General features: G+C 43.5%; 1 protein-coding gene across 2 annotated transcripts in view; it reads left to right on the top strand.

The window, feature by feature from the left end:
* dync1h1 (dynein, cytoplasmic 1, heavy chain 1) overlaps window positions 1–27,248 on the top strand; it is a 77,957-nt gene extending 50,709 nt beyond the window's left edge. For both annotated transcript variants that reach the window (XM_083633986.1, XM_083633985.1), the window contains exons 58-78: window positions 34–180; window positions 336–486; window positions 7,001–7,254; window positions 9,120–9,254; window positions 9,351–9,445; window positions 9,544–9,718; window positions 9,896–9,971; window positions 10,766–10,926; window positions 11,029–11,140; window positions 12,725–12,785; window positions 14,207–14,330; window positions 15,092–15,205; window positions 15,322–15,492; window positions 16,526–16,743; window positions 16,985–17,088; window positions 22,143–22,351; window positions 23,004–23,157; window positions 23,264–23,406; window positions 24,315–24,483; window positions 25,915–26,039; window positions 26,642–27,248. In XM_083633986.1, the coding sequence (XP_083490112.1) occupies window positions 34–180; window positions 336–486; window positions 7,001–7,254; window positions 9,120–9,254; window positions 9,351–9,445; window positions 9,544–9,718; window positions 9,896–9,971; window positions 10,766–10,926; window positions 11,029–11,140; window positions 12,725–12,785; window positions 14,207–14,330; window positions 15,092–15,205; window positions 15,322–15,492; window positions 16,526–16,743; window positions 16,985–17,088; window positions 22,143–22,351; window positions 23,004–23,157; window positions 23,264–23,406; window positions 24,315–24,483; window positions 25,915–26,039; window positions 26,642–26,770 (3,027 nt within the window). In that variant the 3' untranslated portion in view covers window positions 26,771–27,248. The remainder of the gene's footprint in view (window positions 1–33; window positions 181–335; window positions 487–7,000; window positions 7,255–9,119; window positions 9,255–9,350; window positions 9,446–9,543; window positions 9,719–9,895; window positions 9,972–10,765; window positions 10,927–11,028; window positions 11,141–12,724; window positions 12,786–14,206; window positions 14,331–15,091; window positions 15,206–15,321; window positions 15,493–16,525; window positions 16,744–16,984; window positions 17,089–22,142; window positions 22,352–23,003; window positions 23,158–23,263; window positions 23,407–24,314; window positions 24,484–25,914; window positions 26,040–26,641) is intronic.

Raw genomic sequence — 27,248 nt, 5'->3', positions numbered from 1 at the left:
TTACCCCCTCTGTGTTTTGTTGTTGCCTGACAGGACGTAGAAAGCTACGACCCCATTCTGAACCCTGTGCTGAACAGAGAGGTCCGCAGGACCGGAGGACGTGTCCTCATCACCTTGGGAGACCAGGACATTGATCTGTCACCTTCCTTTGTCATCTTCCTGTCCACAAGAGACCCGACGGTGAGGGCTCTAGATGGCATTTTGGTTGCATGTATACTTACTCTGAGCTCATAAGATGATATTTTAAAAGCAATTTTCATGCTTCAAGCTGAAATGGAGCATTTCCCTGGGTGAAGTCATAATCTGTGCTCTGCTTGGACTCTTTGTGAATGCAGGTGGAGTTCCCACCAGACTTGTGTTCTCGTGTGACATTCGTCAACTTCACGGTGACACGCAGCAGCTTGCAGAGCCAGTGTCTCAATGAGGTCCTGAAGGCCGAGAGGCCCGACGTGGATGAGAAACGCTCTGACCTCCTCAAACTGCAGGGTGAGTGACACAAAACTGACTGAGAATCACTTAAAGGACAAATTCACTATTATTCAACCTGGACCCTATTTTCCTATGTTTTTATGTATGCAGGGATGCAAACTAGGCACTTATCGGCGCATCCTGCAGGGGCAGGTCTTGCCAAGTGAATTTCAACTCTGTGCGATCCATAACTACCGCGTGCTAACGTTAAAACAAGAGGACAGACCAGTGGGACAAACTAGCAGCGATATGTGTGGACTGAATACGGGTGGAAACAGCAAACCATTTGACAATTGGTGCAACAAATGAACTTGTTTGCTCTGCACTGTCACACAACGAGCAGAGAGAAAGTGAGGTAGGCTCTCTGGCTGACCTAGACAGCGTCTGCTGCACACAGACCGCTTTCAGACAGACACGGTTCTGGTTCTGGCTCTGGCTCCGTTCTGGAGTCTCAGAACCTTGGTGCTTTCTGGCGAACCAGCCCGTGTTCACACCAGTTTAAGCGGAACCAAAGTGGGAGGACATTATTCGGTAGTCCTTCTTAATTTTTTTAAGTTTATTAATTATTTGGTCTGCTTTCTAGCTTTTCTTGAGATTCGGTAGATGCCCAAATCGCCACTAAACATTTGGTTTCCTCAGCAGACCACTGCAAATTATTTTTCTCCATGTTGTCACTACCTTCTTCTCCTTCCTGCTCGTTTTCACAGCCTAGAATGAGACACGCCCACTGATGATGTCACGGTTCCCAAGGAAAAACCAACTATTTTTTGGTTCCGCTGAGAACCAACTTTTCAGGTTCCGAACCAATTATTTTTTCGGTCTGAACGCGCCGGCCGGTTCAAATTTGGGTTCGGGAACCGGAACCGCCACGGAGCTCTGCTGGTGTGAAAGCCCTAACAGTGCACTCCCATGTCGTATCTGCCAAAACAAGTGATCGCCTGTAATCGCACAGGTTATATAACATTACATCCTCGGGTTAGGGATTTGAAGTCTGTCATTTAATTTGACAGTTATTGAGTGTTAAAGTGTGGACCAGTGACATCACTGGTCCACACTAACTCAAATGAATAACTCATTAACTCAAATCAACTCTCAATAACTGTCAAACTAGATGAATGATGAATAGTTTGACAGTTATTGAGAGTTGATTTGAGTTAATGAGTTATTAATTTGAGTTAGTGTGGACCAGTGATGTCACTGGTCCACACTTTGACACTCAATAACTGTCAAATTAAATGACAGACCTCAAAACCGTTTACAGTTTTCTGATATACTACTGATGTTCTAATGATACAAAGCTGGTTGAAAATGGGCGGAGTGTTCCTTTAACGTTACAGCTAATGTTATCTGGTTACAATCATAACGAGCAGCGCTTCACTTTATGTCTGTGGTAACAGCACAAGCATGTTGTTGTTGTTTACAGTTGTAGCATAATCAGGCATTAACCTTTAATACATTTAGGCTGCATGATTATAGGAAAGTATTGTTTCTGATATGTTTGTGTTTGGTCTATTGTCTAATATCCTTGTTTAGGCCTGGATTTGGAAACTAGACTATAATAAACATTATTTACGGATGGGTTTTTATATAAAGCCAATAAAACATTTCGAAATTAGCCTTAACTGCATTTTCTACCTGTTCTGAGCCCTGGATTATAACCAATCCAGTCCTTTTTACAAGTTTAAAAAGCTGCAATTTATTTGACAGCAACCATTTTTTGGCGCGCCCTCCCTCCCTGCAGCGGCATGCCCGCGCAGCTCTTTTTTCACCATACAGTGAAAAAAGTCAGCATCCCTGTGTATTCACCTTATTCCTGGACCTACATTTCCCATGATTCTCAGCGGTTGCCAGTTGTCGACTTCCTGTTTACATTTTTTTCACTAGCAAGGAGGTGCGCGCCCCATGGGTGCGCGCTGCTGTCAAAGAGTGGGAACGTATGGCTTATTTGATCCGAAATGGCTAAAAATAGTAACGTTGTGTGGTTGCATAGCGGCGATGTTTTACAAAAACGAGGTGAATGTCAATTCACTCGTACTGTATGGTCTTATTTTAGCCGAAATGGCTAAAAATAGTACCTGTGGTTGCATAGCGGCCACTTTTATTTTGAAGGCTAAACGTCCAAACCGGAAACTCTTATTATTTGGTCATTGAACGTAGCTTTAGCGGTCTCTTTTTCAAGATTCAAGATATTGTCACTCCGTTGTACAATTATGCACGTGTGAAATTATTGTGCTGGGGGGCTCCATTACAAGACATAGGTAGGTACAAAGTCACAACAATTATTATGATTATTTTCAGTCTCTTTCGCTATGAACGGTCCTGGGCGGAAACAGGCAACGAACACACTTCAACACATGCACGAACACACTACAACACATGCATGAACACACTTCAACACATGCACGAACACACTACAACACATGCACGAACACACTACAACACATGCACGAACACACTACAACACATGCACGAACACACTACAACACATGCACGAACACACTACAACACATGCACGAACACACTACAACACATGCACGAACACACTTCAACACATGCATGAACACACTACAACACATGCACGAACACACTTCAACACATGCACGAACACACTACAACACATGCATGAACACACTACAACACATGCACGAACACACTACAACACATGCACGAACACACTACAACACATGCACGAACACACTACAACACATGCACGAACACACTACAACACATGCACGAACACACTACAACACATGCACGAACACACTTCAACACATGCACGAACACACTACAACACATGCATGAACACACTTCAACACATGCATGAACACACTACAACACATGCATGAACACACTACAACACATGCATGAACACACTTCAACACATGCATGAACACACTACAACACATGCATGAACACACTTCAACACATGCATGAACACACTTCAACACATGCATGAACACACTTCAACACATGCATGAACACACTACAACACATGCATGAACACACTTCAACACATGCATGAACACACTTCAACACATGCATGAACACACTACAACACATGCATGAACACACTTCAACACATGCATGAACACACTTCAACACATGCATGAACACACTTCAACACATGCATGAACACACTTCAACACATGCATGAACACACTTCAACACATGCACGAACACACTTCAACACATGCACGAACACACTACAACACATGCACGAACACACTACAACACATGCATGCGGCCACAACACACACTCATGCTGACGGTGGCCGGTGAAATATGTCCTCTGCATTTGACCCATCCAGGCTTGTCCTTTCATCCGGGGGGCAGGCCAGGAGCAGTGGCCGCTTTTTCTTTCCAGCGCCCGGGGACCATCATTGGACCAACTTCAGATGTTGTCGTCACTGGTCGGATGACGATCTTCTGCATGTTTTTAGTGGGGGGTTATGTACGGAGGAACCCCCTGGGGGGTACGGGGAGAACATGCAAACTCCACACAGAAAGGCCCTTTCGACGAGATAGCCCACCTGGGCAGTAGGCACTGAAGATATGGGGGGGTCACAACTCCAGCACCCACAGCGTCCCAGGCGAGAATCGAACTCAGGACCTTCTAGCTGTGAGGCGACAGCACTACCGACTGCGCCACCGTACCCCGTGACATTATTAGAGAGAGATAATTTACCTTCTGCTTGATCCAAGTCTTGTAAGAGTCTCACTCAAGTCTCAGAGAGTTGTGTTGTTTAGTCAGCTGTGTGTGTGTGTGTGTGTGTGTGTGTGTGTGTGTGTGTGTGTGTGTGTGTGTGTGTGTTGTAGGGCTGTGCGATTTTGCCTAAAACTAAAATTGACGATTTTTTCTCTCAAAACTCGATTTTCGATTTCGATTTATTATACTATTATACTTCTTTAAACATTTGTTGCCCTGCAGAGCTCTTTTTCCCCCTTTTTTCCATAATTGACAATTTACGCTTTTACTCTGAAGGCAGAACAACTCAACTTCCTGTTTTAGCTTGCCGCTGCTATGCTTAACTTCCTGGCTTGCGCTTGCTAACTTGACACTGGTGGATTTGCGTGTTCCTCCGTGAGATAATTAGTGTCTAACTCCGACCACCCGTGCTCGGAGTTATATCTGTACTAGAATAACACAGTCACAACAGGAATGCGTGGAACTGCGATAGCAGTTAGGGGGAAATTCAGACACACAGGGACAGCTGGTGAGTCAGCTGAGGCTGCTAAGTTACAGCCATGAATACAGCCAATCTATCAGTACTCAGTGGCCTCACGTGTTGTTTTGTTATTATGTGAACTGTAAAGGCAACGTTTCATCGTCCGGTGATAACGTCTGTGTTCGTGTGCGCGTGTGAGTGTGTTGTGGCAATCGTTATCTTGTAGGCTACAGCCCGCAGTGCAACAAGCTGCGCTCAGTGCTCACTCTGTGCTTTTTGGTCGGAGGTGTTGAAATAAGTCCATTGCGCTGCTGTCTTTAGTAGCCAGTATCACAGCCTCTAGAGAGACTTTACAGCAGGGAGAATGGACAAGTAGCAGCATGCGTACATGAGAGAGAGCCGCCCCGCGTAACGTAATTACCCTAGTTAAAGTGAAAATTAAATTTAAAATTAAAAAATTTAATTAAAAAAAGAAAAAAACGATTTTACGATTTTAATTTTTTTAACATCGTCCTAACTAATTAATTCGATTACGATTCAAAAGCGATTAATCGCACAGCCCTAGTGTGTTGTGGCGGGGCGGAAAGCTGGGACTTGAGCTGCTATGTTTTTTTCGGGAAACCGATAGCGTTGCTGAATGATTTTGTAAGTTACTAGGCATCTCGCGCGCTCGATTCCTAGGCTCGCCCGCTAGCTCACGTAGCTCAGCTGCTGCGTGGCCTTGCCTGCCCCCCCCCCCCCCCCTCTCTCTCTGTCTCTCTCCCTCAGTCTCTCTCCCTCTCCTCTCTCTCCCTCTCCCTCAGTCTCTCTCCCTCTCCTCACTCAGTCTCTCTCCCCCAGTCTCTCTTCCCCTCTCTCTCTCTCTGTCTCTCTTGTGAGCCTCAGACTGATGACATCACTGATGACATTATCACTGATGACATCATCACTGAACTATAGCCTCAGCCTTAGGACAATCAGGGCAATTAATTTGCCCTAATTAAAAGATCCAGTTCCGTCAGGTCACCCGCATGGGTGCTCTTTACACCCCCTGAAAGTTTCAGCCCGATCGCACGTAAAATGGCCTAGCTGTGGCCGGACAAATTTCTTGAAACAGGGAAATAAGACAGTCCACATTGCCAAATGTATATATTTAAGCAATATAGCATGAGAGCCAGTGTGTTGTGGCAAATATATCCCGCTGATCAGCTGTTATCCCACGAGGCCGCAGGCCGAGTGGGATAACTGCTGAGCAGCGGGATATATGCCACAACACACGCAGCTTTTATAAAACGGTTTCCAAGTATGATAATATAATAATAATAATAATAATACTATAAGTCCGACTGGCATGGCATTCTGATAGAGTCAGTTGAAACACTACTGTAAGGCGGGACCTCTAGCAAGAAGATAGACGTCCGGGTGATTTGATTGGATCGTTCTGGAGACTGAAGTTGACATTGGCCAATCCTGGCGCTTGCTGAGAAGCTGAGAGCTTTCTGCAAAGCCCGACACCAACTAACGTTACGTCTTATTTAGAAATGCGGGGTTAACAGCCTTTTTTTTGCAAAGAAGACATTAGCCCACGTCTATTCTTGTACAAAACATAATTTTCTGCAAAGTATTAGTAAAGTTATAAGCGAAGATCGATTCACAAGGATCTGACAGCTGTCTCCGCCATTTTTGTTTTTTCTACATTGTCATTTGAGGTAACCAAAGCCTTTTAGTAAGAGAGTTGCGTCTCATAACCCATGGCCATGGGTTATGAGAGTGGTATACGGTATTTATACCATGGCTGTGAACCAATCAGATTGCTTGATTTGAGAGAGCCGTTTTATAAATATAGATAGATGGCTGAATATTGATCTGATTTCGAGAATATGGACAAGCCATTTGAATTTGATGGCCGCCCGTATTTATTTGAGGCCGACTAACTAATTATACGGATTACAAAGTGAAGAGCGGGTGAACACGCTGCAGCACGCTAAAACAACGGTTCATTTTCTCTCTTTTACAAGAACAATGTGAGCCTGTCATATATATATATATATAATATATCTTGTATATAATCTGAGCCTGTCTGTTGCAAAAACAAGCTTGTTTAGTGGACGTACCAAGGCAGGAGGGACATGTGGGCAAAGCGACAGAAGCCATCTTGGTGAATACTACACCGATTTCAAAACTTCTGATAACATGACTAAACACAAACAGATGTGAAAACAGGGTCCAGGTTGGAAAAATACTGAAATTCTCCTTTAAATCAGCATGGACAATAATAATAAACTGTAATTGTATATATAATAAATGGACCTCACATACAATGCAGCACTGGACTAACTCCTACTCCTACTAACTGAACTGATGATGAGCGTCCTCTCTCTCTCCAGGTGAGTTCCAGCTGCGTCTGCGACAGCTGGAAAAGTCCCTGCTGCAGGCCCTCAATGAGGTCAAGGGTCGTATCCTTGACGACGACACCATCATCACCACACTGGAGAACCTGAAGAAAGAGGCTGCGGAGGTGACCAGGAAGGTGGAGGAGACTGACATCGTCATGGCCGAGGTGGAGGCAGTGTCACAGCAATACCTACATCTGGCCTCCGCCTGCAGCAGCATCTACTTCACCATGGAGTCTCTCAACCAGGTCTGGACACAACACTCATTTTCTCACTCTTTTCCTAAATGTCTTACTCATTCTGTCACACTGACGTTAATGTACACCCCAGGCTAAGAACCCTAGAGCAGGGGTGGGCAACGTGTTTTTCCTGAGGGCCATACTGACTTACATCAAGTAAGTGAAGGGCCACACATTGGAGATTATACCTGCCAACACTCCTGATTTCCCGAGTCTCCCTATTTTTAACCCTCTCTCCCATTGGGATTGGTAATTTCTTGTTAATCTCCTGATATAATAGTGATACAAATCCAATGGCTGTAGCAGATAAGATTTATTAACATAATTCTGCCTTTTATTGAGTTTTTTAGGGTCGTTTTGTTTTTCTTTGAGTCCGGCCCTCTGGGGCCACATTTTGCCCCCGGCCCCAGGGCTGCAAGAAATGACTGTAGAAGAGTAATTTCTTACACCTGAGATTACTTTTAGCCTTTTAGTCATAAAGATTATTGAAATATAGCCCATATTCCAGACTGAAATGTTATAACAGAAGTGGAGTATTGGCCAGAATTACATGAACATTTGCACACTTATTCAGCAGGTATCTTGCATGTGCACTGTTGCAATTCTGTTGCAATTCCATCGTGGGCCACACAGGAAGCCGTATTTTTGCCCATGTGTGCCGTAGAGCAGGGTTACTCAATTAAAATTCAAAGAGGTCCAGACAGAGAAAATGTCCTCAAGCGAAGGTCCGGAACATTGTAACGTAGATGCGTTATGATTCAGTGCCATTGAACTTAGGCTACTTCAATGATTACAGTAGCCTAATGGTACAATGTCTGTATGTAGTCAATGACTGACTGTTAAATCAAAATAAACATCAACAATGTTTATTTACAGTTTTCATATTTAACTGGATTAATTATAAATAACTAGCCTATTATAATAATAAATACATGTTCTCATTTCAAGTAGAATAATGGCTGCATTTAAAAATAACACAACAGAGTGCTTTGGATAAATGTGCATCTTAAAATGAAGTGCTTTAATTTTAGAAAAATAAGTTCCCCCTTTTCTTCCTTTTCTTAACTCCATTTTACATTTTATGAGTCTCAGGCTCTCAGCCAACAAACCTCCTTTTCTCTTGAAAGAAGTGAGCTCCCACTCTGTCTGTCTGTCTGTCTCTCTGTCTCTCTGTCTGTCTGTCTCTCTGTCTGTCTGTCTGCCTGTCTGTCTGTCTGTCTGTCTGTCGATCGTTCGCAATGCAAACTTCGCATGCTGTTGGGCAGTGAATGTGTGTGTGCCCTCTGGATTTGAGTGTGTGTATTTGCTCATGTGTGGCGCTTCATAGACAGCTGGTCAGGATCGCATCACACTTCACGAGACATACTGGTTTTGAACTGCTCGTGAGACCAATGAACATGAGTCTGCCTGCTCTGGATTAAAACTAAAGCTTTGTTTTCACGGTCTACTCGTTTCTTTTGAGCACGCCATGTGAAATTACTTCTATCTCTCACATTTCTCTGAGTCTCGCCTCTCCTCTCCTCCGTCCGTGTGGCACTCTCCCGCAGCAGCAACAGGCAGAATCAATTTGCTTGTTGATTGGCTGAGTAGCATCACGTGTGATGATTTACAGCGCATGCATTGGTCTGTGAGCTTCCTGGCAGATAAACCAGTAACATAAAGGCTAGAAAAGCATGTGCCGGTTAAAATAGAAACGCTCCGTGAAAATGTAACTATTCAATGTAGTAGGTTATAGGGCTCGGTCCGGATAGGACGGCGCCTGGGTCCGGATGCGGACCGGAGTCCAGCCTTTGAGGACCGCTGCCCTAGAGTGTACATGCTTTAACCTTCTTAGTATTCTGTTAACCATGCACTTTATGTGTATGTCCTTCCAGATGCACTTCCTGTACCAGTACTCCCTTCATTTCTTCCTGGACACCTACCACACGGTGCTGTACGAGAACCCAAACCTCAAGGGCTGCAGTGATCATACCCAGAGACTCTCCATCATCACCAAGGACCTCTTCCAGGTACAAACCACATCTGCTCAATGCAAACCACTCATTTGCATGGGTGCAATGAATGTAGTAGAGACCTGTACTTATGTTTGCTTTATGTGCGTGTAGGTGGCATTCAACAGAGTGGCTCGAGGTATGCTACACCAGGACCACATTACCTTCGCCATGCTGCTGGCTAGGATCAGCCTAAAGGGCATGACCAGGTGAGACACATGCGCACAAACACCTTAGAACATTCTGAACAGAGTCATATTAAAAGGGACATTATTCTGAGCATTGCAAACTGTCCCTCCTTCTCCAGTGAACCCTCGTTTGATGCAGAGTTCCAGCATTACCTGCGTGGAAAGGAGAATGTTCTGACGGGCATGTTGCTGCCCAAGGTGAAGGGTCTGACCACTGAGCAGTGTGAGGACATGGTCCGCCTCAGCAGCCTGCCAGCATTCAAGGACCTGGTGGAGAAAGTGGAGGCTGATGAGGTAACAATAGATACTGTAGTGTACACTGTATAATGAGGTACTGTATAATGACACAACCCATGGCCAGGTTCTGTGCACACACTCTCTGATTACATGGACCTTCTAAGCAGAAGTGTGATCACACGTATGTTCTTGAACTATATCAGTCATGCTCATTATGCCGTGTGTGTTTCACAGCAATTCTTCATGTGGCTGGAGAGCAACACTCCAGATTTGTCTGTCCCGTATCTTTGGTCAGAGGAGAAGCAGTCCAGTGAGTATTAACACTTTCACTTTTCTGATTTTACAAATGATACCGTTAAAGCTGCATTCAGTGATGTTTTTGTGTTAAAATAAGTGTTGTTAAAAATAATGTTGGCGCCAATTTTGATCCAATCAGAGAAAAGTTGAATGGAATGGCCTGCATTTATATAGCACTTTTATCCAAAGCGCTTTACAGTGAGTAGGTACATTCACCCATTCACACACCGATGGCGGCAGGTTACCACGCAGGGTGCTGGCACACCAACGGGAGCAATTTGGGGTTCAGTGTCTTGCCCAAGGACACTTCGACATGCAGACTGGAGGAGCCGGGAATCGAACCACCGACCTCTTTTATCCAAAGCGATTAGTGGATGACCTGCTCTACCTCCTGAGCTACAGCCGCCCCCTAGTTGACATTTTCTGAGAAACGGAAGGTCCAATCGCGATGCTTCTTAACGGACTATATGTATTTCTTCACCCTGAATCCAACGCCGCCATGTATGAGTCTCTACGAGTTACAGTTGCAGAGATACGTCCGCCCTGCCTGCAGGACTACAGGAGAGAGATAGAGGACAAGCCTGCCTGCCTGTCAGTTGGGGGTTTCAAGTCACTGACCAAACACTCTATTTCAGTGATTGCTGTCAGAATGTAGAGTCATTTACCACTTATTTTAACACAAAAACATCGCTGAATGCAGCTTTAATGGTATAAATATATGCACCGCATTCAACCAAAGCAGATAGAGATTTGAATCTTTTAACTGTGGACATGACCTGCTCTAACCTGTTGCCACTTCCTGCTCAGCTCCCATTGGTCAGGCGGTGCACCAGCTGTTGCTAATCCAGGCCTTCCGTCCAGACCGTCTGTTAGCCATGTCGCACATCTTTGTGTCCAAGGTGCTGGGAGAGAGCTTTATGAGTGTCATCGATCAGCCTCTCGACCTGGCCAATATCATAGATTACGAGGTACTCTCATCCGTGTTCGATCATTTTATCCGCCTGAAACTCCTGCCATTTCCAACGTTGTTGTTCCAAGTCTTTTACACACCCTTCTCTCATCTCTTGTAGGTGAAGCCCAGCACTCCAGTGCTGATGTGTTCTGTGCCAGGTTATGATGCCAGCGGCCTGGTCAGAGATCTGGCTGCAGAGCAGAATAAGCACATCACCTCCATCTCCATCGGTAAGCAAAATACACGTACTCTTTATGGACTCTCAGAGGTCATTTACACCTGGCGTTAACATGCGTTTTCTGCCATCAGATTGCAATCTGATTGTGCTTGACCACTTGAAATGCCAGGTGTAAACGCCCCCGAGACACATTGAAGAAGGATTGCAATCTGATCGGCCAAACCACCTCCGGAGGTGGTCAGGGATGCATGGTGTGCACATTGAACACAAGTGTAAATGCAATGTGTCCTCTCAATCTGGATACAGCAACTGTATGCGGATTGAGAGGACAACCATTTTGGGTGTTGATAAGTTGCATGTTAACGCCAGGTGTAAATGAAATCAGGCTGATGTGGTCAAGCACAATCAGATTGCAATCTGATGGCAGAAAACACATGTTAACGCCAGGTGTAAATGGCCTCTCAGAGTGTCTTTTATGCCTGCAGGTGTGCCAGTTTGCTTGTTTGTTTGACTGTCAGAGCATCCTTATGGTTTTAGATCAGGGGTGGGCAATTATTTTTCATGGGGGGCCACATGAGAAACCCAGATTGTTGCCGGGGGCCGAACAAATATTGTCATGCTGTAACCCAGGAACTTTGATGATAGAGAGGACCACAAAAAAATGTCCTCGCTACCAGAGGGCCAGATTTTGCTGAGGGTTGGGGGCCAAACGGCGCCGGCGCGAAAAAATGTGGGGTATTTGAAGTCAGGTTTAGAGGAATAACTCAATTTAAATTAACAGTTGTGATGTCATTATTCAGTCTTAAACACCAATATTTGATCCTTTTCTCACTCACTCCTATGTCACCACCTGCTCTCCCTGCAGGGCTTGAAATTAACTTTTTTGACCACCTGCCAATATGGCTGCTAGATTTTAAAGTTACCAGCCAATTAGAATTTCCACTAGCCAAAATGTTTTTCTTGAAATAAACCAGAATATGAGTGGGTTCATTTAAGCATAAGTAAGTAAGTTAATTATTTTTACTTCAATGTAGAACAGTCATTTCTTACACATGAGATTACTTTTAGCCTTTTAGTCATAAAGATTATTGAAAGATATTCCATATTCCAGACTGAAATGTTATAACAGAAGTGGAGTATTGGCCAGAATGACATGAACATTTGGACACTTATTCTGCGGGTATCTTGCATGTTGCGTTCAGGTGCACTGTAAAAAAAAATATATATATATATATACGGTATATATATATATATTTTTTGCAATTCCATTGCGGACCACACAGGTGGCGCTCGCGGGCCGCATGTGGCCCAGGTCTGTTTTAGAGTGTATTCTGTCATGTGATTTTAATGGCATGTTTGAACTGTCTGTGCTGATCTGTCTGTCTAACATTGTCTGTCTTGCTTTTACATTGTTTCTTAACTTGCATGATGCACAATTGCACATTGCTCTGCTCTGGCTATTTTTATTTTTATTTTATTTTGCCATACATACACGCATACATAATACATAGATACATAAATATATTCTTATTTGTATTTAGTTGACATGCATATAAGCCAGATCCTGCTTTTGTTCAAGTTAAAAGGCATAGTGAGGATATTGCAAATCATGGTTATCCTTTTCTACTCTCCACAGGTTCCGCTGAGGGCTTTAATAAGGCTGACAGAGACATCAACACTGCTGTCAAGTCTGGAAGGTGGGGACGAGTGTTTTCATTGTGTTTGTGAGCATGTGTACACTATGTTCTGTTCTATCCTGACTGTTGTCCTCCTACAGGTGTGTTTGTGTACACTATAGTGCCTTTTAAACATGAACTCTGGATCATGTCAGGCTAGAGAGAGCAGGATATTTTCAGGTTTTGCCTTTCTAAACATGAGGGGTCTTTGTTAAGAAACAACTGGATATGAGCCGTTTTTTCTGCCAGTGGGCGGGGGGGCGCGGTAGCATGTATCGAAAACAAGAAATGTGATAGGAAACAGCTTTAGCGAATTTGTAACCAAACTCCATTCAAAAGCATGCCTCAAATGGCTGCCTCACACAATATAATTGGCTGCATCACGTTGGAACGATCAATTGGAACATACAGAGAAGACTGGCGTGAGGTCGTGTATCGTTCCAATTTTAGTAGGACACCATATCGATCTGCTTAGTCAGTGAATTTACTTCTATGAAATGTGTTGTATAAATAAAGTTGGCTTTCCTTGAATGCAATTAGTGAGTTTGCTCGTTGATATACCGTAAATTCCGGACTATAAGGCGCACCGGTGTATAAGCCGCACCTTCAAAGTTGACTATTTTTTTCTTATATAAGCCGCACCGGACTATAAGCCGCGGGTGTTTTAATGTTTTTTTTTTTTTTTTTTTTTTTTTTTTTTTTTTTTGTGTTTTAATGTTTAATTACCATATGTAATGCTCCCATTTATTAACATTTCAACAAAACAACATAACACAACACCACCTGTGTTGTTATTTAGAGTGCACACAGTGTCATACAGTGTCATACAGTGTCATACAGTGTGGTGAAAAGAGGGCAAGAGAGGAAATTAAAACAGAAGTGGCTTTATAGTTAGAAAGAGTGCTAAAAAAGAGAGATTTTTTTTTTTTTTTTTTTTTTTGAAAAAATCCATAGATAAGCCGCACCGTTATATAAGCCGCAGGGGCCAAAAAAGGCCAAAAAACGGGAAAAAAGGTGCGGCTTATAGTCCGGAATTTACGGTAAGCGATTGCCCGAACGATTCATTTAATTAATAAACTACCACCACCCGCCCACATAAGACGGATCTGCGGATAATGACCTGCCACTGTTTAACAACAGCTGCGCTCGCGTGGAAGCGGATCTTACACCGGTGAGCGAGGTGAATAAGATACGGAGTCGCGGGAGTGCGCGTAGGCCGGCTAATTGTTGTTTAACATGCAGGCCAACCGGCTAGGAGCAGGTTATAATACGGATTCCACTGCATGTTAAGAAGTGGCTTATGTTCTGTTCTATCCTGACTGTTGTCATCCTACAGGTGTGTTTGTGTACACTATGTTCTGTTCTATCCTGACTGTTGTCATCCTACAGGTGTGTTTGTGTACACTATGTTCTGTTATATCCTGACTGTTGTCATCCTACAGGTGGGTGATGTTGGAGAATGTCCACCTGGCCCCCGGCTGGCTGATGCAGCTGGAGAAGAAGCTTCACTCAATGCAGCCTCATGCCAGCTTCAGGCTTTTCCTCACAATGGAGATCAACCCCAAGGTAAACCACATCAGTCTGACAAATGATCTTGACTTAAGCCTAATTTATGCTTTGTCTGTCGACACTTTTGAAACCGTCGCCGACAGAAATGAGGACTTGAGTCGACACTTTCAAGTGTCGGCGAGAGGTGTCTGCTACCTGGTGAAATTTCTAGTGTCGCTGACTACGTCACATAGTGTCGCGCAAGTGTGATTGGCTATATAGACGGCACGCGCGCTTGACTTCCGTGTTTTGGTTTTGGCTGAAATGTAATGAATGAACGTGTCCCCGCTATTTTTATCAGCATGTGCTTGATGTATGACTTTGTGAAAATCACAAAGAACACAGTGACAAACTTCCCAGAGAGAGAGGAGGTGAGATGTGTGTTTGTGTGTCGTTATATGCGGCTGCAGCCAAGTAGGCTACATTACATCTTGCCTCCGACGTGCTTTCACTGACAGCATTCCCTCTCTTGGCTGTCTGCACTAGTTCTCTGTCTATAGCGTTCGAGTGTCACGTGACCGTTGAGCTGAGGAGAGAAGCATAAATGCAGCAACATGAGCCACACTTTATTTTTCGGCTGCGACCATGTGCTGAGCGACACTTTCTAATAAGTATAAATTAAGCTTTTTGAATTCAAAGACTTTGGTGTACCCTCACAAAAAGTGTTTTTTAAATCCTTTTGACAGCAGTTATAAAATCATTCTCGCCCCCTCATCCCCAGTGTTCCTTATCTCTCCCAATCCCCGAGTGTCAATGGAAGTGTATTGTGTTTCTGCCAGGTACCAGTGAACCTACTTCGTGCCGGACGCATCTTTGTGTTTGAACCTCCTCCTGGTGTGAAGGCCAACATGCTCAGGACCTTCAGCAACATCCCCGTGGCTCGCATGTGCAAGGTGCCTCACACCTACCTCACCTCTCAACTGAGCTTTATCATGGAGCTTCACTGTTTGTTGTCTGCACATTTCCTCCCAAGGTTGTGATCTGAATTGCTCGTTTTCATCTCTTACAGTCTCCCAATGAGCGCGCACGTCTCTATTTCCTGCTGGCCTGGTTCCACGCCGTCATCCAGGAGCGTCTGCGCTACGCGCCGCTGGGCTGGTCCAAAAAATACGAGTTTGGAGAGTCTGACCTCCGCTCTGCCTGCGACACCGTCGACACCTGGCTGGACGACACGGCAAAGGTCAGACAAAGGCACATCCTTGTGATGCACATACAGATCCTTTCCAAAAAAAATATATATCATGGAAAAGTTAGTTTTTTCCCATAATTCCTTTCAAAAAGTGAAACTCTCATAGATTATTTAACTTCATTACACACAAAGTGACATATTCCTAGCGTATTTATTTGTTTCATTTTTCATAATTTTGGCCTACAGCTCCAGAAAACCCCCGAAACAGTATTTCAAGAAATTAGAATAGTGTGAAGAAAATCAGCAGTCACTTCTCAGTTATGACTGACTCCAGCCTCAGTCCACTCCCTCTGAATCTCCGCCAAATTTTTTAATCGTCTTACATATAAATACAAATAGCTTTCTAGCCAATAGAAATGAGTTATTGCCATGAGCCGTGATTTAATCAATTCTTACTACAGTATCTTAGTAAAATATGCACTTACCGTAAATTCCGGACTATAAGCCGCACCGGTGTATAAGCCGCACCTGCAAAGTTGACTGTTTTTTACATATATAAGCCGCACCGGACTATAAGCCGCGGGTGTTTTAATGGTATTTTTTTTTTTTTTTTTTTTGTGTTTTAATGTTTAATTACCATATGTAAGGGTTCATGCACAGAGGGGATTGTCGGGAAAGAGATGGCTGTTTGAGGAAGCTCCCATTTATTAACATTTCAACAAAACAACATAACACAACACCACCTGTGTTTCTTTTTTACAGTGCACACAGTGTCATACAGTGTCATACAGTGTGGTGAAAAGAGGGCAAGAGAGGAAATTAAAACAGAAGTGGATTTATAGTTAGAAAAAGTGCTAAAAAAGAGAGATTTTTTTTTTTTTTTTGGAAAAAATCCATAGATAAGCCGCACCGTTATATAAGCCGCAGGGGCCAAAAAAGGCCAAAAAAAGGGAAAAAAGGTGCGGCTTATAGTCCGGAATTTACGGTACTAAGAGTCTAACAGTTTGACATTGCATTCAAATTGTAGACAGTGGGAATGACTTCTTTGCGTATACTTCACCCCTACACACACTGGTACACACAGGGTCGTCAGAACATTGCACCAGACAAGATCCCCTGGGCAGCCCTGAAGACCCTGATGGCACAGTCTATCTATGGCGGCCGCATTGACAACGAGTTTGACCAGCGGCTACTCAACACCTTCCTGGACCGAATCTTCACCAAGGCCAGCTTCGACAGTGAGTTCAAACTGGCTCTCAAGGTGGACGGACACAAGGACATCAAGATGCCAGACGGCATTCGGTCAGTATTGATGATCTACTACTACTACTACTACTACTACTACTACTACTACTTCTTCTACTACTGCTACTACTACAACAACAACAACAACAACAACACATTAAATTCATTGAGCGCTGAGGTGGTAGTTGGTCTATAATCTCTCTTGATTGATGGAAACCACACCTGAGTTTCTGAATTATTTAGTATGATGGTGCTTCCTGAGTCTGATAACCTAAAGCAGTCTAATTGTGTTTTCCAGACGTGAGGAGTTCATCCACTGGGTGGAGATGCTTCCCGACACCCAGACTCCATCTTGGCTTGGGCTGCCTAGCAATGCTGAGAAGGTCTTGCTCACTACTCAGGGTATGACTACCGTGCTCTGGTTTACTGTAGTAGTCTACAGGACGACACTACTCAGGGTATGACTACCGTGCTCTGGTTTACTGTAGTAGTCTACAGGACGACACTAATCAGGGTATGACTACCGTACTCTGGTTTACTGTAGTAGTCTACAGGACGACACTACTCAGGGTATGACTACCGTGCTCTGGTTTACTGTAGTAGTCTACAGGACGACACTACTCAGGGTATGACTACCGTACTCTGGTTTACTGTAGTAGTCTACAGGACGACACTACTCAGGGTATGACTACCGTACTCTGGTTTACTGTAGTAGTCTACAGGACGACACTACTCAGGGTATGACTACTGTACTCTGGTTTTCTGTAGTAGTCTACAGGACGACACTACTCAGGGTATGACTACCGTACTCTGGTTTACTGTAGTAGTCTACAGGACGACACTACTCAGGGTATGACTACCGTACTCTGGTTTACTGTAGTAGTCTACAGGACGACACTACTCAGGGTATGACTACCGTACTCTGGTTTACTGTAGTAGTCTACAGGACGACACTAATCAGGGTATGACTACCGTACTCTGGTTTACTGTAGTAGTCTACAGGACGACACTACTCAGGGTATGACTACCGTACTCTGGTTTACTGTAGTAGTCTACAGGACGACACTACTCAGGGTATGACTACCGTACTCTGGTTTACTGTAGTAGTCTACAGGACGACACTACTCAGGGTATGACTACCGTACTCTGGTTTACTGTAGTAGTCTACAGGATGACACTACTCAGGGTATGACTACCGTACTCTGGTTTACTGTAGTAGTCTACAGGACGACACTACTCAGGGTATGACTACCGTACTCTGGTTTACTGTAGTAGTCTACAGGACGACACTACTCAGGGTATGACTACCGTACTCTGGTTTACTGTAGTAGTCTACAGGATGACACTACTCAGGGTATGACTACCGTACTCTGGTTTACTGTAGTAGTCTACAGGACGACGCTACTCAGGGTATGACTACCGTACTCTGGTTTTCTGTAGTAGTCTACAGGATGACACTACTCAGGGTATGACTACCGTACTCTGGTTTTCTGTAGTAGTCTACAGGATGACACTACTCAGGGTATGACTACCGTACTCTGGTTTTCTGTAGTAGTCTACAGGACGACACTACTCAGGGTATGACTACCGTACTCTGGTTTTCTGTAGTAGTCTACAGGACGACACTACTCAGGGTATGACTACCGTACTCTGGTTTTCTGTAGTAGTCTACAGGACGACACTACTCAGGGTATGACTACCGTACTCTGGTTTTCTGTAGTAGTCTACAGGACGACACTACTCAGGGTATGACTACCGTACTCTGGTTTTCTGTAGTAGTCTACAGGACGACACTACTCAGGGTATGACTACCGTACTCTGGTTTACTGTAGTAGTCTACAGGATGACGGGGCCTTTCCATTCTTCTTCCTCATCCGCCATGTGATCACCTCTTCAGACTTTCTTTGGTCCTTCTCTCTCATTGGCGATCCATGAATTTTATGTTATTATCATTAGCATCTACGAGTGCGTCTCTTCCAGTGTCTTAACTGTTCTTACTTTAACAGGGAGCATCAGTGCTTTGGGCAGAATACCGCCTGTGTGTGGTTGGGTTAGGGTTAGGGGCTAACCCTAACCCTAACCCTGTGTGTGGTCACTAGAGAAAATGTTAGAATTGCTTCCTCTGCTAAACTTCCATACATTGACTCACTCATCAGTTCACCTCTCTAGTTGGTTTACTGTGGTAGCAGACTAGCAGTTTGTTGCCCCGAGTATCAATCTAGTACATGGTAGTAGTCAAAGTGTGTAGCCATAGTTAGCCTAGTTGTAGCTTAAAGCTATAGTGTTTGGAGGTATTAAAAGCTATAGTGTTTGGAGGTATTAAAGCTATAGTGTTTGGAGGTATTAAAAGCTATAGTGTTTGGAGGTATTAAAAGCTATAGTGTTTGGAGGTATTAAAGCTATAGTGTTTGGAGGTATTAAAAGCTATAGTGTTTGGAGGTATTAAAGCTATAGTGTTTGGAGGTATTAAAAGCTATAGTGTTTGGAGGTATTAAAGCTATAGTGTTTGGAGGTATTAAAAGCTATAGTGTTTGGAGGTATTAAAGCTATAGTGTTTGGAGGTATTAAAAGCTATAGTGTTTGGAGGTATTAAAGCTATAGTGTTTGGAGGTATTAAAAGCTATAGTGTTTGGAGGTATTAAAGCTATAGTGTTTGGAGGTATTAAAAGCTATAGTGTTTGGAGGTATTAAAGCTATAGTGTTTGGAGGTATTAAAGCTATAGTGTTTGGAGGTATTAAAGCTATAGTGTTTGGAGGTATTAAAAGCTATAGTGTTTGGAGGTATTAAAGCTATAGTGTTTGGAGGTATTAAAGCTATAGTGTTTGGAGGTATTAAAGCTATAGTGTTTGGAGGTATTAAAGCTATAGTGTTTGGAGGTATTAAAAGCTATAGTGTTTGGAGGTATTAAAGCTATAGTGTTTGGAGGTATTAAAAGCTATAGTGTTTGGAGGTATTAAAGCTATAGTGTTTGGAGGTATTAAAAGCTATAGTGTTTGGAGGTATTAAAGCTATAGTGTTTGGAGGTATTAAAAGCTATAGTGTTTGGAGGTATTAAAAGCTATAGTGTTTGGAGGTATTAAAGCTATAGTGTTTGGAGGTATTAAAAGCTATAGTGTTTGGAGGTATTAAAGCTATAGTGTTTGGAGGTATTAAAAGCTATAGTGTTTGGAGGTATTAAAGCTATAGTGTTTGGAGGTATTAAAAGCTATAGTGTTTGGAGGTATTAAAGCTATAGTGTTTGGAGGTATTAAAAGCTATAGTGTTTGGAGGTATAAAGCTATAGTGTTTGGAGGTATTAAAAGCTATAGTGTTTGGAGGTATTAAAGCTATAGTGTTTGGAGGTATTAAAAGCTATAGTGTTTGGAGGTATTAAAGCTATAGTGTTTGGAGGTATTAAAGCTATAGTGTTTGGAGGTATTAAAGCTATAGTGTTTGGAGGTATTAAAAGCTATAGTGTTTGGAGGTATTAAAGCTATAGTGTTTGGAGGTATTAAAGCTATAGTGTTTGGAGGTATTAAAGCTATAGTGTTTGGAGGTATTAAAGCTATAGTGTTTGGAGGTATTAAAAGCTATAGTGTTTGGAGGTATTAAAAGCTATAGTGTTTGGAGGTATTAAAAGCTATAGTGTTTGGAGGTATTAAAGCTATAGTGTTTGGAGGTATTAAAAGCTATAGTGTTTGGAGGTATTAAAAGCTATAGTGTTTGGAGGTATTAAAGCTATAGTGTTTGGAGGTATTAAAAGCTATAGTGTTTGGAGGTATTAAAGCTATAGTGTTTGGAGGTATTAAAAGCTATAGTGTTTGGAGGTATTAAAGCTATAGTGTTTGGAGGTATTAAAAGCTATAGTGTTTGGAGGTATTAAAGCTATAGTGTTTGGAGGTATTAAAAGCTATAGTGTTTGGAGGTATTAAAAGCTATAGTGTTTGGAGGTATTAAAGCTATAGTGTTTGGAGGTATTAAAAGCTATAGTGTTTGGAGGTATTAAAGCTATAGTGTTTGGAGGTATTAAAAGCTATAGTGTTTGGAGGTATTAAAAGCTATAGTGTTTGGAGGTATTAAAGCTATAGTGTTTGGAGGTATTAAAAGCTATAGTGTTTGGAGGTATTCTGCCCAAAGGAAGGGTGTGTGTCCTCGCCCTCCAGCAGCTGTATTTCACAGCCATCATGTTGCTTTGCTGTGATACGACCCCACACTCTCCCCCAGCCCGTAGCATGATGCTAGTCACATTAAGGGCCCAGCCCGTAGCATGATGCTAGTCACATTAAGGGCCCAGCCCGTAGCATGATGCTAGTCACATTAAGGGCCCAGCCCGTAGCATGATGCTAGTCACATTAAGGGCCCATTCAGACACAATCCAACGCTCGCATTGCCCCCCTTCCCCCCCCCCCCCCCCCCCCCCCCCCCCCTCCGCGCTCCATTCATAGTCAATGGGGGGAGTCCGACAGGCTCCCGCAGTGGGGTATGCGTGAAAAACACGCAGAGGTCGTACGCGCGCGAGAGCTCAGGGCGATCCAACTTTTGGAGGATGCAGCCCTACGTCACGCTCCGCAGGCCAATCTAGAAGCCACACACACACACACACACACACACACACACACACACACACACACACACACACACACACACACACACACACACACACACACACACACAGAGCTCTGCTCTTGTTTCTCTCTTCTCCTCTCTCATGTATATCTCTTCTCGTCACAATAAAAATCCTCCAGTTAGTTTTTCCAGTTTCTTTTCCTGGTTCGTTCGCTCACATGTTTTGAATGGGAGAAGGCAGAAGGGGGGAGGGGGGGGGGTGTTAAGTGAGATCCGCCCACCCCGACGCGGACTACAGCCGGACTACAATACGTCTCATTGGATTGTGTCTGAATGGCGCCTAAAGCTACACTCTCCACCAGCCCGTAGCATGATGGTAGTAGCACCGTGTCCTCCCTCCCTGTTCTGTCAGTTTGAGCTCCACACCTCCACTCTCCCACTGTTCCAGCCTCCAAAGCATCCATCGCTTGGATCATCTCCTCCATACTGTCCCTCTCCTTCATCCCTCAACTGCACATCTCACCCACCCTTTAGTTTCTGTCTCAGCCCCTTGTGTTCATTTCTGTGACAGATCCAATTTGGTCTGGAATCCAGTTCATATAACTACCAACAAATGCATGATCTCCCTCGCTAAATGTTTATTTTGATGGCAATCTGTCTTTATCTAGTCAGGTCTTTTGCCTGAAGCCTTTTCTATCCGTGATCCTACTCTGTGTATTTCTGATCTGTTTGTCTGACTGGCACATCTCTTGATTTTGATAAGCAAATCCCGTATTAACACATCCTTCGTAAGCTATTTGTTTCTTTGGTCCACAATTAATTTCTTGTTCCCCTACCTGCCACCTTGGCCTTTGTCCTCCACCTCTCCCTCACCTCCCTGCTCGCTGGCTCCCTCTGCTGGGCTGCGCAGGCACTGACATGATGGGTAAGATGCTGAAAATGCAGATGTTGGAGGATGAGGATGACCTTGCGTACGAGACGGAGAAGAAGCAGCGCAGCACGTCGACGTCGGACACGCAGCCGGCCTGGATGAGGACGCTCCACACCACCTCCTCCAACTGGCTGCAGCTCATCCCCCAAACAGTTAATCCACTCAAACGCACAGTGGAGAACATCAAGGTAACTGCCGGGAAACATGGTGGATGGTAGCAGAGTTTAGATTTGTTTTTTCAGCTTTTGTCATACGCTTGTCTGTCAAACGTACAGGTAAAATGTAATCAACAAATGGAAGTATAGTCAGGTTTGAATTAAATGTGTAGAGGCAAAGTGACCGCCTACTTCCTGCTTCAGCACTGTATCACAGATTTTCATCTGCCAATTATTTTCCCATAGACATTTTGTAAAATGCTTATAAAAATAGTTTTATTTGTTCAAACCAAACGGTACAGATATATTTAGAAACGGAGGAGACCACATAACATTTCACTCGGACCAAAATGTAAAAAACTGAGGATTTAAAGAAAATAGTTTTCCGATGTTTTTTTTAAGTTTTGGTCCCAGTGAAATGTTCTATGGTCTCTCCCGATTGTAAATATATCTGAACCGTTTGGTTTGACCAAGTAAAACTACCTTTAAAAGCATTTTACGAAATGTCTGTGGGAAAATAAATGGCAGATAAAAATCTCTGGTACAGTGCTGAAGCAGGAAGTAGGCGGTCACTTTGCCTCTCTATGTATTGATGCCTTGTCGCCCATGCAACTGCCCAGTGTCTGCATTTACGTTAATGTTTCCTTTACACACACACACACACACACACACACACACACACCAGGACCCACTGTTCCGCTTCTTTGAGCGCGAGGTGAAGATGGGCGGCAAGATGCTGCAGGAGATCCGTCAGGATCTGTCGGATGTGGTGCACGTGTGTGAAGGAAAGAAGAAGCAGACCAATGACCTCCGCACACTTATCAATAGCCTCGTTAAAGGTAACATCTTAGGAAAACCAGCCCTCATGTTCACTTTATTAACACAATAAAACACCTTTACTCATCCATCATCGTTGCTTATTAATTCCCTGTGCTATGTCTCCAGGTATTCTCCCTCGCAGCTGGTGTCGCTACACAGTTCCCACATCCATGACTGTGATCCAGTGGGTGGCAGACTTCAGTGACAGAATCAAGCAGCTGCAGCAGATCTCCCAGGCAGCCGCCAGTGGGGGCGCAAAGGAGCTGAAGGTACAGTTAACACTTTGATTCTCCAATGTTTTCACATGAAGGACACCTAAACTGACAAAGATTAGACCACGGACCCCCATATGATAATAAGATTGATGCTTTTAGATGTTTTATTACAGAAAGTGTATAAAACCTATGACCAAAATAGTCATTGTTAACTTATGAATGGAAATATAGCGAAAATCAATTACCCCCCTTTTGGCTGGGGACCCCCTGGAACCCCCTCAAGGACACCTGGGTGTCTTCGGACCCCCATTTGAGAACCGCTGGTATAAAGCATTAAACCAGCCTGGGATCTCTTCATATCATGATGGATTCCTCAAAAATAGACTGAAGCACTCACAGCCTGTGTGTGAGCGTGTGTGTGTGTAATGTGTGTGTGTGTGGGGGGGGGGGGTTAATGTGTGTGTGTGTGTGTGTGGGTAATGTGTGTGGGTAATGTGTGTGTGTTGTACTCGAGTCCGCGACTCAGACTCGAGTTGCACTGATGACTGGGACTCGAGCATTCATGCTTTGGGACTCTGAAGTTGGAGACTCCGACTCCGACTTGTTCATTGATAAAGACTGTTTTTTTTTTACGTTTCTTTTTTGTAATGGTCTTTAATCATTTGACATAAGATATTGGTACTGTAGCTATAATAATATTAATACCGTAACATTGTTCAGTTTCATGCAATGGCAGACACGTGTTCCACCTACATGTGGATTCACGCTCATGTTCAGTAACTCGGACTTGGACTCAGACTCGGGTAATGGGGACTCACACTCTTCTTTGGTGAATCGGACTCGAACACTGGGGACTTGAGACTCGACTCCGACTTGAGATATAGTGACTTCATTTGAAATGCTAACTTCTTTTGACACAGGTTTCTTTCTCACACTTTTCTGCCCCCCCTCCTCCCTTCCAGAACATCCACGTGTGCCTGGGCGGTTTGTTTGTGCCGGAGGCTTACATCACTGCCACCCGCCAGTACGTGGCCCAGGTGAACAGCTGGTCTCTGGAAGAGCTGTGTCTGGAGGTCAATGTCACCAACGCCCAGGGCGCCGCGCTGGACGCCTGCAGCTTCGGCATCAAAGGTCAGACAACCAGCACGTCACCTGCTGTAGTCGGGGGGGGGGGGGGGGGGGGGTTGAGTTTGGGATTACAATAGAAGTTAAGTGTGTCCTTCACACATGCAGATCCTTTCCAAAAAATCTGAATATCATGGAAATACCATGGATGATCGTGGGCTTCAGTGGATTGTCAAGCAAAGACGATTCAAAAATTTGGCGGAGATTCAGGGGGAGTCAGTGGACTGAGGCTGGAGTCAGTCATACTGAGAAGTAACTGCTGATTTTCTTCACACTATTCTAATTTCTTGAAATCCTGTTTGGGGGGTTTTCTGGAGCTGTAGGCCAAAATTATGAAAAATGAAACAAACAAATAAAGGCTAGAGATATTTCACTTTGTGTAATGAATCTATAATCTATGAAAGTTTCACTTTTTGAAAGCAATTATGGAAGAAAACCATGATATTCAAATTTTTTGGAAAGGATCTGGACATGGGTTCAAATGTGTGGGTGGGTATACACATGCCTTTCTGAGACAATGCGAACGCTTAGTCGAGCTGAACCCAAACATGTATTTTCTTTAATTTTAGTTCAAATACCTGGGTATTCAGTGTACCTATTTAATAATGTATGCCAAAGAAAATCACAAATCTAATTTCTTTAGTTTTTCCACACTTTTTCACATCAAAAGTTCATTTTTGAAGATTTCATTCATAACAATAATCTACAGTTTGCTGACGTCACATAGTACTATTAGATTTCTACCCCATTTCAACCAATCATATCATGACATGCAGCTGTCAATTAATCTTTATTTCAGGAGAATTTTCTCTTCCAAATGAAGGAGAAAATGGTGCCTGGTGTCTGTAATCTGGCAGAAGTTCAAGTCCATAAACTACTAATAACTTGACCAATTGTATGTAACATACAAAATAAAGCAAACGGTAATGTCTAAGAATGCAAAGAAATGTAACTGGCTCGTTAAACGCGCAATCCAGGAATATTGTATTTACCGCAATAGCATAACTAGCTCAGATAGCCTCGTTGTCAGGGGTCGCCCCTCAGAGATTCCAGACCGGCGGGCAGCACTCATGCATCGGTTCCACACAGAATCAGCTGGCTGCCTGGTACTCGGCGGATCCCATTCGCGTAGCACGACAACACGCTGAATCCCACTCGATTTGGGGGCGGAACACGCCAGGATTGGCCAAAGCCAGTCCCCAGAATTGTCAAATCAAATCATTGACACGCTATTATGGTCCGCCTCTCAACCCTGTCATCTCAGACAAGATTTGTTTTCAGACTCTGAAACGTCTCCGACCCTTGCGCTACTTGCATTCCGTTGGGTTCATTTCGACTTTAATCCCACTTGCCCGTCATCTTAACATGTCCTAATGTACTGCAGATTGGTCGATTGTTTTGATCAACGGTTCTAATTATGTTCAATGTTGCTTCCAGGTCTGAAACTGCAGGGGGCGACATGTGGCAACAACAAGCTGTCTCTGTCCACCACCATCTCCACTGAGCTGCCTCTCACTCAGCTCCGCTGGATCAACCAGTGCAGCCCAGAGAAGAGACACATGGTACGAACAACAAACCATCTCATGCATACCCAACACTCGTCACTATACACCTTCTGGCTAATTATGATCACACTTTAGATACTGTCCGGCTAGTTTGTGAAAAATCCTTTGAGGCCATTGGTTCTGCCAAGGTGCTTGAAGTGCTTGGATTTTGAGAGAAGAAATTCAAGTCCTGGAATACCTTGAAAATAGCCCCTTTTTTAAACAAAGTGCTTAAAAGTCCTTGATTTTCACATGAACCACATAATGCTGTCTGTCAGTGACGTCACGTCTTATATTTTGACCAAAGTTGGTATTAAAAAGACAAAAGGCGCTTACTGAGAGGTATGAGCATCTGTTCAGTCAAAGCAATCTTTAGACAAATATTTTCCCATCCCATTCACAAGATTGATGGTAGAATTAACTTGTTAAAGACAAAATGTAATATCATGCATATTTGAGGCCCCTTTTGGGCCAAATTTATATTTGAAAAACAATTATTTGAGTTGCGTGAAGTCCTTGAAAATTAAGAAAAAGCACTTGAATTTTGTTTTGTAATGTCTGTATGAACCCTGATTGAATTCAGCTTTTTAAGTCGCACGTTGTTTTTCTCTTCCCGACAGGTGACTCTGCCGGTGTACCTGAACTTCACCAGGTCAGACCTGATCTTCACCGTCGACTTTGACATCGCTACCAAGGAAGACCCGCATAACTTCTATGAGCGCGGAGTCGCTGTCCTGTGCACAGAGTAGATGAAGCATGAAGCTTCCTGAAGACTGGAGAAGTCTTGCTATTTAATCTCTATTAACATTAAAAAGTAGTTTGTAGTCGTGTTTAGGAAGTCGTGGAACATTAGACTAACATGCATCCAGTTTTACTGTTGTTGGAAACGCTTGTGGAAGGTCCGAGGAATGTGGTCAGTTGGCATGTGAATGGAAAATGAGATGGGAGGGGGGAAGGGAAGTTGTGAAAGTAAAACAATGTTTTTAAGAAGGAACCTGTATGTTGTAGAAGGAATAAAATGAAGTGCATTGATTAATTGATGAATGATTTCAGTATGGCCAAATAAATAATGGAAGGGGAGCTAGTTTGTGGACACGTTTCACTTGTTTGACAATAGAATAATCATGAATCATATTTCATTGTAATTTTTACCTTGGCTCTTAGAATGTGACAAAATGGAAACAATCTTAACTTGTCAGAAATGAAATAGCGTAGGTTAGTGTTGTC

The sequence above is a fragment of the Poromitra crassiceps genome (genome assembly GCF_964638095.1).
Source record: "Poromitra crassiceps genome assembly, chromosome: 3".
In the NCBI taxonomy this organism is placed as follows: domain Eukaryota; kingdom Metazoa; phylum Chordata; class Actinopteri; order Beryciformes; family Melamphaidae; genus Poromitra; species Poromitra crassiceps.
Note: the sequence above shows the minus strand (reverse complement) of the source record. Positions and strands in the feature narration are given on the sequence as shown.